The 15,743-nt window shown below is 53.2% G+C and overlaps 1 protein-coding gene and 1 long non-coding RNA gene across 2 annotated transcripts in view; one reads left to right on the top strand and one right to left on the bottom strand.

Moving 5' to 3' along the window:
* Window positions 1-15,476, bottom strand: part of RPS6KA2 (ribosomal protein S6 kinase A2) — a 344,268-nt gene extending 328,792 nt beyond the window's left edge. Inside the window, exons 1-2 of the mRNA XM_049654582.1 lie at window positions 15,399-15,476; window positions 11,042-11,101 (exon numbers count right to left, since the gene is read on the bottom strand). Coding sequence (XP_049510539.1) covers window positions 11,042-11,101; window positions 15,399-15,461 — 123 coding nt within the window. The 5' untranslated portion in view covers window positions 15,462-15,476. The remainder of the gene's footprint in view (window positions 1-11,041; window positions 11,102-15,398) is intronic.
* Window positions 12,289-14,291, top strand: LOC125939056 (uncharacterized). The gene is made up of 2 exons (XR_007462923.1): window positions 12,289-12,753; window positions 13,882-14,291. It is a non-coding gene; the product is annotated as an uncharacterized LOC125939056 (long non-coding RNA).
* Window positions 15,477-15,743: the final 267 nt, after the last annotated feature.

Genomic DNA, 15,743 nt, shown 5'->3' on the forward strand with positions numbered 1-15,743 from the left:
GGTTTATAGGTTCAATCCCCGCGTCGGGCTCTGTGCTGACAGCTTAGAGCCTGGAGCCTGCTTCGGATTCTGTGTCTCCCTCTCTCTCTGCCCCCTCCCCCTCTCCCTCTCCCTCTCCCTCTCTCTCTCTCTCTCTCTCTCTCTCCCTCTGTCTCTCTCTCTCTCAAAAATGAATAAACCTTAAAAAACTAGTAATCGTGAAAATAGAAAAAGACAAATATCTACCTTCCGAATAGATCATGAGTTGAACTATTGAATAAAATTTGTATTATCCACATATATAGCAAAATATTTCTGACAGCAATAACTATAGATACTAGCAACAACAAAAATCGATGACATAATGCCAGTTGCTTGGAGAAAAATCGGATTTGGACGTCAACGGCAGTGTTCTCAAAGACGGCCCAGCTACTCCTTTCCTAACTCAGAGCATCATGCCCCTGTTCTTAGGGTTCCCTGCTGCTGAGACTCAAGGTGTGACCCCCAGACCAGAAGCAGCACACCCCTGGGAGAAAGGCTGATTAGAAATGCTGAGTCTCAGGCCCACTGATACAGACTGGACCAGATCAGAGGCTTTATCAAAATCCCTGGTGGCTGTCGAGCACGGCCAAGAGCGAGTGTGCACGTTAGGGGGGGTGGGCTGCCTTCTTCCCTCTCTGCCTTCCTGTAGGACTGAGCACAGCTGGGCCTCCCCAGGGGCCTCTGTGGTGCAGCCCCGACCGAAAAGACACAGAAAGCGTGGGCAGCACGGCCTATGCCCGGGCTGCGCAAATGGTGGGGTTTGCACTTGATTTCTAAATGCGCCATGACACCTGCTAACACAAAGGTACACGAGTCCCAGGTCCTCACTTCCCACCAGCAGCGCTCGTGATGCATACTACCAAACGTGTTCTGGTTCCCGTAGTGACCACACTGACTTTTCATAAACACACCAGGGGGCTGCTTTCTGAGCACGGGCGTCATTAATCACGAATGATCAACTGCAGGGTCTCACCTTGTTTAAGAAGAAAGCTGGGGCGCCTGGGTGGCTCAGTCGGTTAAGCATCAGACTCTTGACCCTGGCTCAGGGCATGATCTCCGGGTTTGTGAGTTCGAGCCCTATGGTCGGGCTCTGCCCTGACAGCATGGAGCCTGCTTAGGATTCTCTCGCTCTCCCTCGGTCCCTCTCCTACTTCCCTCTCAAAATAAACTTTAAAAAAGAAAGAAAGAAAAGGAAAAAGAAAGCTGAACATTCCCACTCCGCGCTGTGCTGTTAACGAAGTCTGGAAGCCCAAGCAGGTGACACGGGCTTCTGGTCATGGAGGCTGCCCTGCTCCTGGAAGGCAGCGGCCGTGGGGTTGATGGTTAACAGCCACCAGAGGCGGAAGATGGGCCAGTCGGGTGTCAGGAAGTGGCAGAAGGTGGGGTTTCCTCGGGTTATACGGGGGTGGGGGGGGGGACCCAAGAACGGAGCCTAATTGCAGAGCAAGACAACATAACAATCAGAAAGCTCTGAGCCTGTGGTGTTTAGACATGCGCAGTGTAGACAGCACTGGCAACAGGGCTGGGTGGCACCAGGCCCCCCACCAGGCACACCGCGGTCAAGTCAGGGGAGGGCCCAGCACGGGGGCCTCCGGCTGAGGAAAGGCAAGTTCCCGCAGCAGACCACGACTCGTATTCTCTCAGGTGACACAGTGTGAGCGTCATACCCCACGGCCACTCTCTAAGAGGGGCCAGGACCAACAAGGGTAGGGGTTGTGCGGACGGAAGACGGGTGCCTGAGGCAAAATCACCCCAAAAGTGTTCCCTCATCCCACACTAGGCACCCCCGCCCCCACCACCGGGAGTTCGTGGCCACCCAAAGCCAGGGGGAGCCCCACACACTGCCCAGCTGGCGTGGGAGAAGAGACTGCCACAAAACTAGTCGGCGAACACCCGTGGGTTTTAGTTCACGACCTCAAAAGCAGGTCTGCACGAAGACTCTGAGACCGGACCCGTCAAGCCAAGAAAACGAGTTTCCCAAGCACATATTTACTACGGGTTGCACTACACCCTCGAAAGAGATGCTGAAATCGCAAACCACAGGATGCCAGAACGGAGCCTTATCTGGAAAGAGGGTCATTGCCGATGTGATTAGTGAGGACGGAAGTCATCGAGTTGGGTGGCTCTCATGCAGTATGACGGACGTCCCTGTAAGAGGACAGCCACGGGACAACGGAGGCAGGGACCAGGCGCGTGCGTGCAAGCCCAGGGACACGGAGACGGCAGGCAACCCTGGGCCTGGGAGGAGCCCGGAGCTGGCTGTCCTCGCAGCCGCAGAAGGAAGGAACCCCTGGTATTCCACATCCGCCACCATCCGGCCTCCAGAACCGCAGGCGTGAATGTCTGTAGTTCGAGCCCCAGTGTGTGGACGGGAGCACTGAATGCCGCACAGAGGGCTGCTGGAAGGCCCGGCAGCCTTGTGCTGCCCACCCGCTGCTGGCCTGGGCCACCCGCGGCCCCTAAGCAGCCTCGGGGAGTCTACTCTTCCCCCACGAGCTCCTGGGGGGTTTAGAAGTCCCTGTGGCTTCTCTGAAAAACTGGAGTAAAACCCAGAGACCTGCCCCTGGTCTCCAGGTCCTTGCACCACGTCCCCTCCACCCTCGACCCCATGGTCCCTGGGCTTCCCGTGGTCCCCTCCCTCTCCAGGCTCCCCAAGCTCCCAAGCCGCTGGGCCAGCCCCGTGCCTGGAGGTGTCCCCAGATCTGGTAGCTGTCCTGTCCCCTCACTCCAGTCCCAACCCGAACCCCACCTGCTCGGAGAGGACTTCTTCACTGCCCACCACTCTGCTGACGCGGCCCCACACCCCTTTCTTTCCGCATCCACTGCCCCCTGCTCGGAAGGGTCGTATTTAGCTGCTTATTTCCAAGAACACTGAACTGTCAGGTCTATGCAGCAAGGACTCTTGTCCGGCTCCTGTATCTTTGTCACTGAATGCTGGAGCCTGGCCGGGTGCCAGGCACACAGCGCTCACTCAGACATCTGCTGAGAGCGGAGGAGGGGCGGGGGGGATGGAGGGAGGGGAGAGCTGGCCGCAGACAGGCAGACAGACAGACAGACAGACGGACAGACGTGCGCCTGGGGGCTGTGACGCCCGAGGCCAGCAGCCCGGCCGCCCCCCGACCGCCAGAGACCCTCATCGTGTCGAGAAGAACGCGAGAAATCCCCCTCTGGTATTTATCCTAGGACTTTGGAAATACGCATCTATGCGTCTGAATCCTCACAGGCTGTGATTTCCTGAATAACAGATCCTGTTCGAGTTTCTGTCAAGCTGAAAAACAGACAATAAAATGCTTCCAAAACTACGTCTCCTGAGAGACTGTGAGTTCTTTGGGCTTTCTTTGCACACGAGGGTTTGCTCCGTTCATCCTGGGGCGCTCAGGACCCCCGCCCCTCCCCGGGGCCCCCGGAAACCCGGACAGGAGAGAAACGGGGGGCAGACGCTACCACGATTTCTCAACCTGTACTTGGCACGACGGGTGTTTGGGACTACATCTTGGGAGAAAATCTGTCTTAACGATTCCCCGGAGATCTTTAGGACTCACATAAATTGCAGAGTCCGGGTCTCCATACCCAGCGCCCAGGGGCACCTATGTCACGAGAGCACGGTTTCGTTGTTTTACGTTTTATTGCCACAAAATACCCAAAGGACGCCAAGCGACACAACTTTCCACCTGACGCTTTCATTTTACCCACACACGTGCAGCATTACTATGGAGGATGACTAAATTACCATGATCATTCAAATTATTCACTTGAGATTAAGAGAATATAAGGAACTTTGGGGATTCTTGGACTTTTTTTCTTTTGTACACATAGAAAACAACTCTGTATCTTCCTACTTTGAAGAGAGCAGGGGAGCGGATTTTGAGGAGAAAAAAGGAGAGAGAGCCACAGTGTGTCAGCAGGGTCCGTGAATTCCACGAAGCCCTAGAAGGTGCAGGTGTGGGCCGCGGTGACGCTGCCCCCGAGGCCTCCAGAGTGGGCACGGAAAGGAGCCAGCAGGGCCGGGGAGGCCCAGGCAGCCTGGGCAGGGAGGCACCTGGCACAGGGTTTTAATCCCAGGGGGAAAGACTAAGCCATAGCATTTGACCCCGGGCCCCGATCACATTAGCCAAACAGCCACCACCCCACCACGGTGGGGGGAGCCCGTGATTCTAGAAGAGACAACAGATCACCAGCATGAAGAGCCTTGGTTTGCAATTCCCTTATTCACTGGTCCTTGGTTATACTCAGCAAATCACACCTTTTTCTTTTTTTTTAAATGAGGCTTGAACTCACGACCCTGAGATCAGAGTCACATGCTCCAGGGAGCCAGCCAGGTGCCCCAAACCACATCATTTTGGATGCCTCAGTTTCACCTCCTGCAAAACAGAGGGCAGGTAACGAACGGCCCTCCCTCCCACTTCTCCGGGCTGTGGGAAGGACGGAAGGTGACTGAGGTCAGAGTCACGCTAAAAGGCAGCGTTCTTATCAAGTCACTGGGTTTCCTCGCAGGCGGGACAGGTGCCCCATCATTGCCGAGGGGCTCGGACACAGGAGGCCCTAAAGGACACCCCAGCCTTGACCTCAGGGCCTCTTCCCACCCACTGCTCTGGGTCGAACGGCAGCCTTAAGTCAGGTGCTTCCTTCACGATCCAGCAACCATCTCAACACAGGTCATTCTTGGCTGTGGGGGGACTGGTCAGCACCATCCGCCGGGAGAACCGGTGTTTTCTTTAGGAGACCATCCGTGACATCACCGTGCTGGCGGGTAGCCTGGGTCACATCGGGCCGTGGCCCTGTCCCCCGAGGCCATGCGAGGCCCCTGCAGGACGCAGAGAGGTGCCAGGTGCAAGTAATTTGCTCTGCTTGCCCGAATGCGGGACGTCGCCGCCTCCTGATGGGTGGGCTCAGACAGCAGGACGCAGTCCCCGGCGGGTGCCCCGGGGCCTAGAGGGTGCTGCTCCCCCGAGCGCTGACTGAGCAGACCTCGCGTCTTCGGAGAGAGCACCGTCAGAACGTACCGGCTGCTGACTGCGTTACAGAGGCAGCAGGATGAGGCTCTGAGAAACCGAAACCAGCTGAAGCCATCCCCCCTCCGCCCCGCGGAGTGACCACACCCACGTGATGACCAGGACGCCAGAGGTCGGCAGGGTGGTAAGAGGCCTGCTTCCTGTCTGGTGGGGGGGATCCTTGCGAACTGTTAGCACAGACACATCAGGAAGAGGCAGCACGGTCCGCATTACGAAATGGTCCGTTTTCCTTCCTCTCCGCCTGAGGAGGCGCTAAGGTGCCGCGGAGTCACTGTCCCCGCTGCCTACTCCGTGGCGCATCGAAACACAGATGGAATTTTCACCCGCTGAGCCGCGTCACCCTCCCTCCGAAACAGGTTTCCAGTCCCCCTTTCCAGAGTCTCTGCAAGGACTGAAGGGACGCCTGTCTTTGGCTGGACAGAAAGACAGTGAGACCCACAAAAGTAAACGGGTTGACACAGTGGGTGTGATGTAGGCGACACCAGCCTCAGGAGATGTGACAGGCGCTTGAAAGGCAGGAAGATAATAAGCAGGCTCGAAAGACCTTCTCGTCAATCTCTTTTCCAAACTATTAACTATCGCTCTAAACTGTAATTGCACTGCTCTTAATTGCTTTATTAGTTCGGAGGCTTCATTATTCTTGTCTCATCTCTATTCACACCAGTCTGGATGGCGTTTTCTTCCTTTCTTTTTTTTTTTAAAGGAACAACGAAACGCTGTCTACACCCCAGGGCGGGCCAGGTAGGAGATGACACATTGGCCTCGACAGGTGGTCTGGGTGCAGGTGGCTCAGCCCCGACCCCGATGACGTCCCGATGTTACCACGATGTTAGCCCCGAGGGTTCTGATAACCCTTTGGGTTGCTCTCTCCTTCGAGCATGAAGGGTTCTTCCCGCTCCCCCAAATCTCTCCCCTGGCTTTGCTCCAGGCCCCTCTCCCCCCGAGTGGAGAAATCGAGGGGTCCAAGCTGTAGCTGCTTGGAAGTCAGGTCACTGAAGGTCACTCTGACAGATGCTCAGAAAGCACAGAACATCCTGCCCCAAATAACTGCCCACAGGTGCACCTGATCCGGAGAAGAGGTCAGGGGCCGGGTGGCCGGAACTACATCCTCAAGCATCCTCAGACGGGCCATGGGGGTTGTCTTCCCTCCACCGGTAACCCCCTGGTGGGTCCCCCCACAAAGCTCTCCACCAAGTGGCAGCTGACCTCAGCAGCTGCGACCCTCCCCACACTCTGTTCTGCCCTACAGACATCGAGTCTCTGCTATCAAAACCGAGGGTAGAAGCTTGGAGGGGGAGGGAGGAGAGGGCAACACCCCAGCAGTCATGAGGAAATTAAGAAAACCCATGCTAATGTTGAGAATAACTTATCTGGGGCGCCTGGGTGGCTCAGTCGGTTAAGCATCTGACTCAGTTTTGGTTCAGGTCGTGATCTCACGGTTGGTGAGTCCATGCTGACAGTGCAGAGCCCCTCTCTCTCTCTCTCTCTCTCTCTCTCTCTCTCCCCCCCCATCACTCGTCTCTCCCTCTCCAAAAAAAAAAAAAAAAACTAAAAAAAAAAAAAAAAAAAGAATAACTTATCTGGACCTGGTTTCTAAAGTTGACCAAACAAGAAAATGGTCTTTATTGATAAACATAGTCCTGACTTCTAGGCACTTTTAAAAAATACAGTAAAATCTTGAATTGCGAGTAACTTGCTCTGGGTGGGTTCCGCAAGACGAGCAAAGATTTCTAATAAACTTTAACTTGACAAATGAGCGACATCTTGCAATACGAGCCGTACATGACGCCGAATGTCACATGATCCCAACTGAGCCAATGGTTCTTGAAATTCACTTTGATATACGAGTGCTTTGGATGACAAGCGTGTTCCTGGAATGAATTCTGCTCACGAACCAAGGTTTTACTCTACATACACCAATTTCCAGTATTTTTCACAGGTTGTTCTCTAAAATTAGGAACTTGCCTAAAAAAAAACACCTGTGTCTAAAATACAGGGACGGGAAGGGCCACATGCACCCCAATGTTTATAGCAGCACTATCAACAATAGCCAAAGTATGGAAAGAGCCCAGATGTCCATTGGCTGATGAATGGAAAGAAGATGTGGTTATCTGTATACAATGGAGTATTACTCGGCGAGGAGAAAGAACGAAATCTTGCCATTTGCAACTACGGGGATGGAACTGGAGGGTATTATGCTAAGCAAAATTAAGAAAGACAAAGATCTTAGGACTTCGCTCGTATGAGGACTTTAAGACACAGAACAGATGAACACAAGGGAAGGGAAGCAAAAATAACGAAAACAGGGAGGGGAACAAAACCTAAGAGACTCTTAGATACAGACAACGAACTGAGGGTTGCTGGAGGGGAGGTGGGTGGGGGAGGGATTCGATGGGTGAGGGGCATTGAGGAGGGCACTTGTTGGGATGAGCACTGGGTTCTACTCCTGAAACCATCACTGCACTATATGCTAACTAACTTGGATGTAAATAAAAAAAATAAATAAGAAAATAAACTAGAACATAAAATACAGGGACGGGAGGGTGAATGATGAGGCAGGGTTGCGGGAGTCGCGGGCTGGGCGGTACCCAGGGGCCTGGCTTCTGCATCCTGGAAGGCGCCCTCTCCTTCCTGCCTCCCCACACCACACCGTTTCCCCCAGAGATTAACGAATGGGCTCCCGGGTGGTGATGCCGGCCCCACAGGCTTCCCAGACACCTAGACTTAGTCACCTTGGATCAACTCCGCGGCGTGCACCGAAGTGAAGCTTGTCGCCTGTAAACTCGGTAGGTCCTGAATGCCCACCTTTTGCCCGGCTTCGCAACATGTAATGTTCACAAAGGAGACGGGGGACAGGAGCACGCACCTCACACAGCAGGTGCCTCAGACACATCCGTGGGTCATCTCTGCTCTCAGCGTGCCCTCCCAAGACTGTGAGCTGTCGCCTCTGTCCCCAGCCGCTTCCAATAATCCCTTAAAGATACAGCTGAAGAAGTGTTTCCTAACGGGATCTGCCAAGGGTTTTTTTTTCTTTGGAGTTTATTGTTTTTCCCCGATTCTCAAGGGTGCCCACTTCGGAGGTGCCGAGGGAAAGGAGACCAACAGCCACCCTTCTGCACTTCTGACACAAAGTTCCTGCACCAACACCGACTTCGTGGGGAAGGAGCCTCTCTCCCTGCGGTGAGGCTTCAACACCCAGTTTCCGGCACCAACTTCCAGCCCACCTGCAATCTTTATTCTAGACCTTCCTTCAGGTTGGACAGAGCAGGAGATGAAATACAACTGAGCAAGAATCACACACGGAGATATTTGTACATGAGATATCCCAAGCGTGTTCTCTGCTTTCAATGTATGTATACGGAGAATACTCCCATGTAAAGAAGCCGTAGCAGCCAGCATGATCACAAGGTTGGAGGGTCCGGCACGCCTCCAGGGCACACGCACTTGCCTGGTCATCATTCCATGTTCGTTTTGGTTTCAAGTTTATTTACCTTGAGAAAGAGAGTGAGAGAGGAGGAGAGGCAGAGAGAGGGAGCAAGAGAACCCAAGCAAGCTCTGAGCAGTCAGCACAGAGCCCAAGGTGGGGCTTGATCTCATCAACCGTGCAATCATGGCCTGAGCCAAAATCAGCAGTCGGAGACTCAACCGACAGCCCCCCAGGCGCCCCTGAGCACCACGTTTTAACCACAGGTCGTCAATAGGTATTCTTGATTGATTGATCGATTGATTGAATGAACTGTTGTTGACTTGATTTTTTTTCCTCAATAAGATTTTCCATCATCATACGCGTCAGGCTGGCCAAAGTGTGAGACTTTTATACTCTAATTCCCATCGTGTGTCTGCACCATCGACCCTTAACAGAGGCTGTGCAGTTACACTAGGAAGGCCAACGCGGACAAGAAAGGAAGTCCTTGCTTGTAACTGAGCATTGGACATCGGCACCCGCCTGCTATGTGGCCGACCCTGCGTGTGGCTCCCAGCACTGGCAGAAGCCTGGGTAAACAGCTCATTGTCCCGAAATTTCTGTCTCCCACAAACAGCACCGATGTACTACGTATCAACATTACGTCCTTCAGAATACTCCTAAAATGCATTTGGAACTGTCTTCCTTCACTTATTAACAGTCAAAGTTAAATTGATTTTCTACCATCAGGAAATGGTAATAACTTGCTGTATTGTACTTTTCCATCAGCAAAAATAACTTGAAAGAGGTTGATTGATTTTACTGTTTTTCTGCATCACATTATCATGTGCATTTCTATCCAAAATGTTCAGGGTAAGGCAACTGGAGACTAGGAGGTCTTAGGAAACAAATATCGCTAATGATTTAAAAGATTGTCTGTTAACTGCATTGCACATCACACAATCACAGGGTCAGTTCAGCCTACCGAAAGGAACGGTCCGCACACCTGTAGCTCAGTGCCGTAGAGAGCTCCAGAACGTAACTGCTCAGTGCTCGCGTACTACACGAATCTGCCTGCAAGAAACACTTCGAAGGTTCCTGGCCATCAAACTGCCCACAGATGCCCAGCAAAGCATAAATAAAAGTGCAGTCCAGGCGCGGCTTGGTTGCTCTGAGACCCTGGGCCTTCGACCTCGTTAATGTGCAAGGAGGGCACTCCTTCCTTATTTGCACCCGTCGAGGGGCGGCTATCCGTTCCCCCGGCCACCCTCTCAGGGAAGTCACTGGCTAGAAGTCCAGTGAGCCTTGGACCCCTGCAGAACTGGCAGAAACAGGGCTACACCTCCCGTCCCAGGGAGTGCAAGGGAATGAACACACCAGGCCAAATGTTGTGCTCCAGAATGCTGGAAGCTTCCTGCAAAGCCAGGAAGGGGCAGAGCCGGGCTGCCCACTCCCGGAGCGGGAACAAAAAGCACAGAACTGAAAGGCCGCCAGCTAATGACGAGGCAACTTTGTGCCCTTTGTCTTTATTTAACCAACATATTGTGTCACGTGATCACTCACCAAGCGGCACTTGGGCTTGAAACGCGGGTCGGCGCGCCCACGTTTAGACAGACGCGACACGCGGCTTTCGGCATCGGAGCAAACGATTTTGTGCAGCCGGCAACGTTCACGGATCCACCCCTCCCAGCTACCGCACCTTGCCAGCTATTTTGAAGTCGGCAGAATTGCAAATTCTACAACTTCCATGGTTCCAAGCGGAGCATCGCTGAGCCACTCAGGAAGCTGAGGCTTCTTAATGGCCTTGTCAACTCTCCGCGGCTGCAGCTGCCTGGGAGGGCGCGAGGGCATTTCTTTAGCAGCGACAGACACGCGGCTGCTTACATAGAATTCCTTGCCCTCGGCTTCCGTTCACCTTTGCAGTTCAGCGCTCTGAACCACAAGGTCCCCTGTGACGCCCTTGTGGTCTGGGCTCCGTTAAGGTCGAGCGCGGTTTCCCACCGCCCGGGTCAGGCACGTGGCCCCACGCGGCGTGGAAACGAGACTGACACAGTCGGTGACACCTAATGCTCTTTGCCACTCCACGCCCCCCACCCCCGCAGGGCATCACCACCCTCTGCCCAACCCCCACCTCTCCTCCCAGCCTCCCCTCTGAACCCCCCTCGGCTGCTGGCCTACACCACGAGCCACCACCGGCCTGGCTCCGGGGACAGTGGCCACGTCCTCGCTCTGCTGTCCCAAACGCAGCCCCAAACGTTGTCAGAGGCTGCGTTACCCACATGCCTGTCTTTAAATCCATCATGTCCCCATGGAAAAGTCCATGCCCAACGGCTGGGACTTTTTCCTTGGCTGGTGATTTTTCTTCTCATTCCCTATGTTCTGTGTGTCCCTGTTGAGGGAAATCGACTAGAATACACACACAACCTACACCTGTGCACATAACGTGTTTGTGCAGGTGTATGTGTGCAGACACATTTCACCACGACAACTGCTCGCGGGCTATTAATTTCAAACTTCCATTGCCCCCCCCCCCCCCCTTCCCCCCCCCCCCCCCCCCCCCCCCCCCCCCCAAATAACCAGACTGGAATAAAACGTGTATAGTTACTTCTTCCACGGTATCTTGTACGATGGGCTCCGAGTCCAGGTTAAGATCCTCCTCGGGGGTCTGATAACAAAGACATACACGGAAGAGAGTTAGTGTGACAACATTCTCGAAAACAGCATCACACAGGTCACCGAGACAACGGGCAAACTAGACATTCCGTATTAGTGCAAGAGGACATCTCCACCTGACTCATTGGAACCATCTGAGTAACCAGGCTACTGGGTCAGCCACGCTCACGCCACAGGCGAGAGGAGAAGCGGGTGGTTTACGGAACTCCCTGACCAGCGAGGTGGGGGATGTGGATTCAGATGGGGCTCAGACACTGACAGAGAGAAGTTGGAAACAGAGGAGTGACAAAGGGAGGGGGTTTGGAACATTCTTGTTCGAATGGAATAAAATCACAGTCTCGGCCGAAGCTCAGAAAATGACTTAAACCAGACAGAGTGAAGTTCCTGGCCCGTAAACACATAAAGCAGAGTGTTTCTGCAGGATGAGGCCTCATCAGGAGGCTCTGGGCCTGAGCCTTGCTTAACGTGGGTCTCAGTTTCCCTACACAGGTCGGGAACATGTCCCGAGGTACCGCCGAGGGATGTGGAGCGTGTCCAGGGAACGAGCACCAGACGCCGCCCGCCCCCAAGCTGGCTGACCCGCCGCACACCCAGCTCGGCGGCTTACCTAGTGGCCATCAGATAACGTCACTGTACGAGCCAGACCAGACCGTGACCTGTCAGGGAGTCCTATATGATCTGCATTGTTCAAAAACAGGGGCTTTTCCTTTAATGCATGATGACGTCCGGGAAAGAAAGGTCACGCTTACTGCTTCGAAAGAACTCCAATAAAGGAACGCCCGGGTCAGCCAGACCCTGGGGGTGGGCTTCTGCCCCCTTCACTCAATCCCATCTCCCGTTTTCTGCCCTGCACCCCCCACCCCCGCCAGGGCATGCCCTTGGCCACCCTGAACCTGCTGAAAGCAACTACTGGGAGGCCTGCGAAAGCGATTCCCACCACGCTGCTGCTTTTTTTTTTTTTTTTAATTTTTTTGTAACGTTTATTTATTTTTGAGACAGAGAGAGACAGAGCATGAACGGGGGAGGGGCAGAGAAAGAGGAAGACACAGAATCCGAAGCAGGCTGCAGGCTCCGAGCCATCAGCCCAGAGCCCGATGCGGGGCTCGAACTCACGGACCGCGAGATCGTGACCTGGCTGAAGTCGGACGTTTAACCGACCGAGCCACCCAGGCGCCCCCACGCTGCTGCTTTTTAAGGCCAGATTCTCCAGGGACTCATGGAGGGCCCGGTTTTTAATTAGCACCCGTCTCCTTGTCAATACACCTCATTAACTGGTAAAACACACGGCCCGAAACACGTGAAAACAACTCACAAAACTGCAAATACTTTCCCTCGACCGCCAGATGAACTTCCCCTGACCTGTGTGCGGGGGCGAGACGTTTGTGTGAAACCCACAGCGTCCCCAGCACAGCCAGCCTCCAGCCCCACCCGGGCCAGGCCCTCGGGCTACAGATGAAAACACCAGGCCGAGGGGAGAGCGGCACCCAAGTCAGAATAAAGCTGGAATCCGGGAGCCACTTCCACCGGAAGACTGGTCATCAGTCACGTTAAATTTGTGTAAAAGCGAATCATGGAGTCACAAGCACCATACCCACAGCGGATCTTCTCCTACGAAGGGCACGGAGCTTTACATGCAAGGATCCGGTAATATTTAGTTTGGAGTTCAGAGGCCACACGTCCATTTGTTCTGCCCACTTTCTTGGTATGTGACTTATTTCAATGTCATACAACATAAAACATGGACAAACTGGGAAGTAAAACCAGATTCTGATTTCCACAGTGGATAGATTTCACGTGTGTGGGGGGGGGGGTCCCACGGTGGATAGAGTTCATGTGGGGGGGGGGGGGGGGTCCCACGGTGGATAGATTTCATGTGTGGGGGAGTGAGGGGGTCCCACAGTGGATAGATTTCACGCACGTGGGGGGGGTCCCACGGTGGATAGATTTCACGTGGGGGGGTCCCATGGTGGATAGATTTAATGTGGGGGGGGTTCCCACGGTGGATAGCTTTCATGCGTTGGGGGGTCATAGGTTTCCCCAGGACCCAGAGGACCTCAGGACTAATTCTTCTGGTTCAATCTTTCCAGAAAAAGCTCTGATTTTCTGGGTTCCAGAGAAATAGGACTGGATGCTCTATTTTAACAAACATACTGTGTGTGGTATAAACCATCCTAAAACATTTACCTGGGAAGCAGGAAGAAAATTTTGTCAAATTTTTGTGATTTGCTGCTGCATATTCATCAACTCAAAGACTTTAAATTATCCTCTAAAGGGGGTGGCAAGGCAGTGGTGTCTATGACCTTTTTTTTTAATGTTTTTTTATTTTTGGGAGAGAGAGCTCAAGCAGGGGAGGGGCAGAGAGAGAGGGGGACAGAGGATCCGAAACGGGCCCTGTGCTGACTGCAGCAAGCCCAGCGTGGGGCTGGAACGCGTGAAGGGTGAGATCACCACCTGAGCCAAAGTCGGCACTCAACCAACTGAGCCACCCAGGAGTCCCTATGATGTATTTTTTAAATAACGTGAGTATAGGGGCGCCTGGGTGGCTCAGTCAGTTAAGCACCCGACTCTCGATTTCATCTCAGGTGGTGATCTCACGGTTCGTGGGTTCAAACCCCACATCGGGCTCTGGGCTGACAGTGCGGAGCCTGCTTGGGATTCTGTCTCTACCCGTCCCCCATCCACGCTGTCTCTCTCTCCCTCCAAATAAATAAATAAGCTGAAAAGAAAATAACACAGGTATATTCATTGCTGGTCCATTTCAATCGATTTCAGAAATAACACCAGCTGTTCCCTGGAGCCCTGGTCACTGGCCGGATGCCCAGTCCGGAGCCTGGCGAGGATGTCTGCCGAGCCCCTCCACTTCCTCACTCCTGCCCTTCCTTGGCCCCCCAAATGTAAGTGAGAGAGAGGCTCTTTCTAAGGCGCGGTCTTCAACGCCAAGAACACCATCACGTGCACACAGAACAGTCAATGACCACAAAGAGCTGTGGGATGTCCTCTCTCAAGGCTTAGCTAGTTGTCACCAGCAGCGACGGCAACGTTGTTCCATCAAAAAAATAGGCTGACTATCTATGCCGTGCCCAACCGTGTCTGTGGAACATCAACAGACTGCAAGCATTACGTTAGCTTGGCTCCCCAAAAAAGCATTAAATACAAAATATTAAATACATTCTCTTCTAAAATGGAATCTCTCATTCGGTTTAAAATTACGTGAATGTCTCCACAGAGAGTGTGTAATATAAAAACAAATAACATTTAAGAGAAGAATTTATAGACCTGACGCTGAGATGGGGGATAAGGCAAAAATTAAAGCTTGCATTTTGTGAACATTTAGTAAGTTAGCAATCTGCCACGGGTGAAAGCAATTTGAGTAGCTAGGAGCAGTACAGGTAAGTCTCATTATTCAGTAGGTACGTCTAATAATTCAAAACTTTGAGAAACTTGAGCCTCACAGAAAAATGTACCTTGAGCATCCATAATTCAAATTAAGGAAATCGAATTCCATGGAACAGGCTTCCAGAGAGTTCCACGTCCCTAGGGAAGCCCGTAGTCAAACAGTGGCAGAGGTGCTGCCTCCCAGCCAGCCCTGGGGAGGGGGCCACGGACCCTTTCATTTCATTATCTCTTCTCTTTATTTGTTTTGGTTTTTTTGTTTTTAACTTTATTTTTTATTTGTTAAAATTTACATCCAAATTAGTTAGCATATAGTGAACCAAAGATTTCAGGAGTAGATGCCCCAATGCCCCTCCCCGTTTAGCCCATCCCCCCCTCCCACAACCCCTCCAGCAACCCTCAGTTCGTTCTCCAGATTTATGAGTCTCTCTTTCCTCTTTATTCGAACGCACGGGCTATTAACACTGCATGATCTTCCTGCCTTCTGTTTCTTAAGTCACCACAGTTTGGCTTTCTGGCTCAGCCTAGACTGCAGCAAATGGAATTCTTACAACGTAAAGCCACTTGTTGAAGGAAAACCAAACTGATGCAGATGAGTCGGGAAGCCTGTGAAGACTTCAAGAAGCATCCCGAAGTTTGGTTTAAGGGCGACAATTTTTTCCTTCACCACGTTAGCTCTCACGCGTACATTTGCACCACACTCGGTGCCCCGTGGGGGGGGGGGGGGCACGTATACACACACACATTTGCAGGACTCTACATCCACAGCTCCACACGCACTCAACACCCAGCCTTTTGTCACCCAATAGTCCCCAGCGAATAAGCATCCCTTCTGTTAAACACGCACTCAGTCCTAAGTGAGGCTTTTTCAGGACTCACCCCTCTCTGGGACTCACCTCGATTTCCATGGGCTCCACCTCGATCTTCTTCCATAGTTCCAGCAACTGTGCGATCGGCATTTCTTACAACTTTCCTTTCCCTCCGATCAAGTACTGATGGTAAGGAAAAAGACCAGCAGAGGCACAGAACAGCGCAGAGAGGCGGGCAGACAGACAGTCGGCGCCCGGGCAGAGGCAGGCACCGTGGGGAGAGGGTCCCGGGGGGGTGGGCAGGGGTCTGCCGTACGGCTGAGCGGTGAGTCTGATGCCCTCCCAGGCCGGGCTCCGCTGCTGGGCTGTGGGGCTCTGGGCTGGGCTGGGCTGGGCTGCTCTGTGCTGTGCTGCTCTGGGCTGGGCTGGGCT

The sequence above is a fragment of the Panthera uncia genome (genome assembly GCF_023721935.1).
Source record: "Panthera uncia isolate 11264 chromosome B2 unlocalized genomic scaffold, Puncia_PCG_1.0 HiC_scaffold_24, whole genome shotgun sequence".
Lineage (NCBI taxonomy): Eukaryota > Metazoa > Chordata > Mammalia > Carnivora > Felidae > Panthera > Panthera uncia.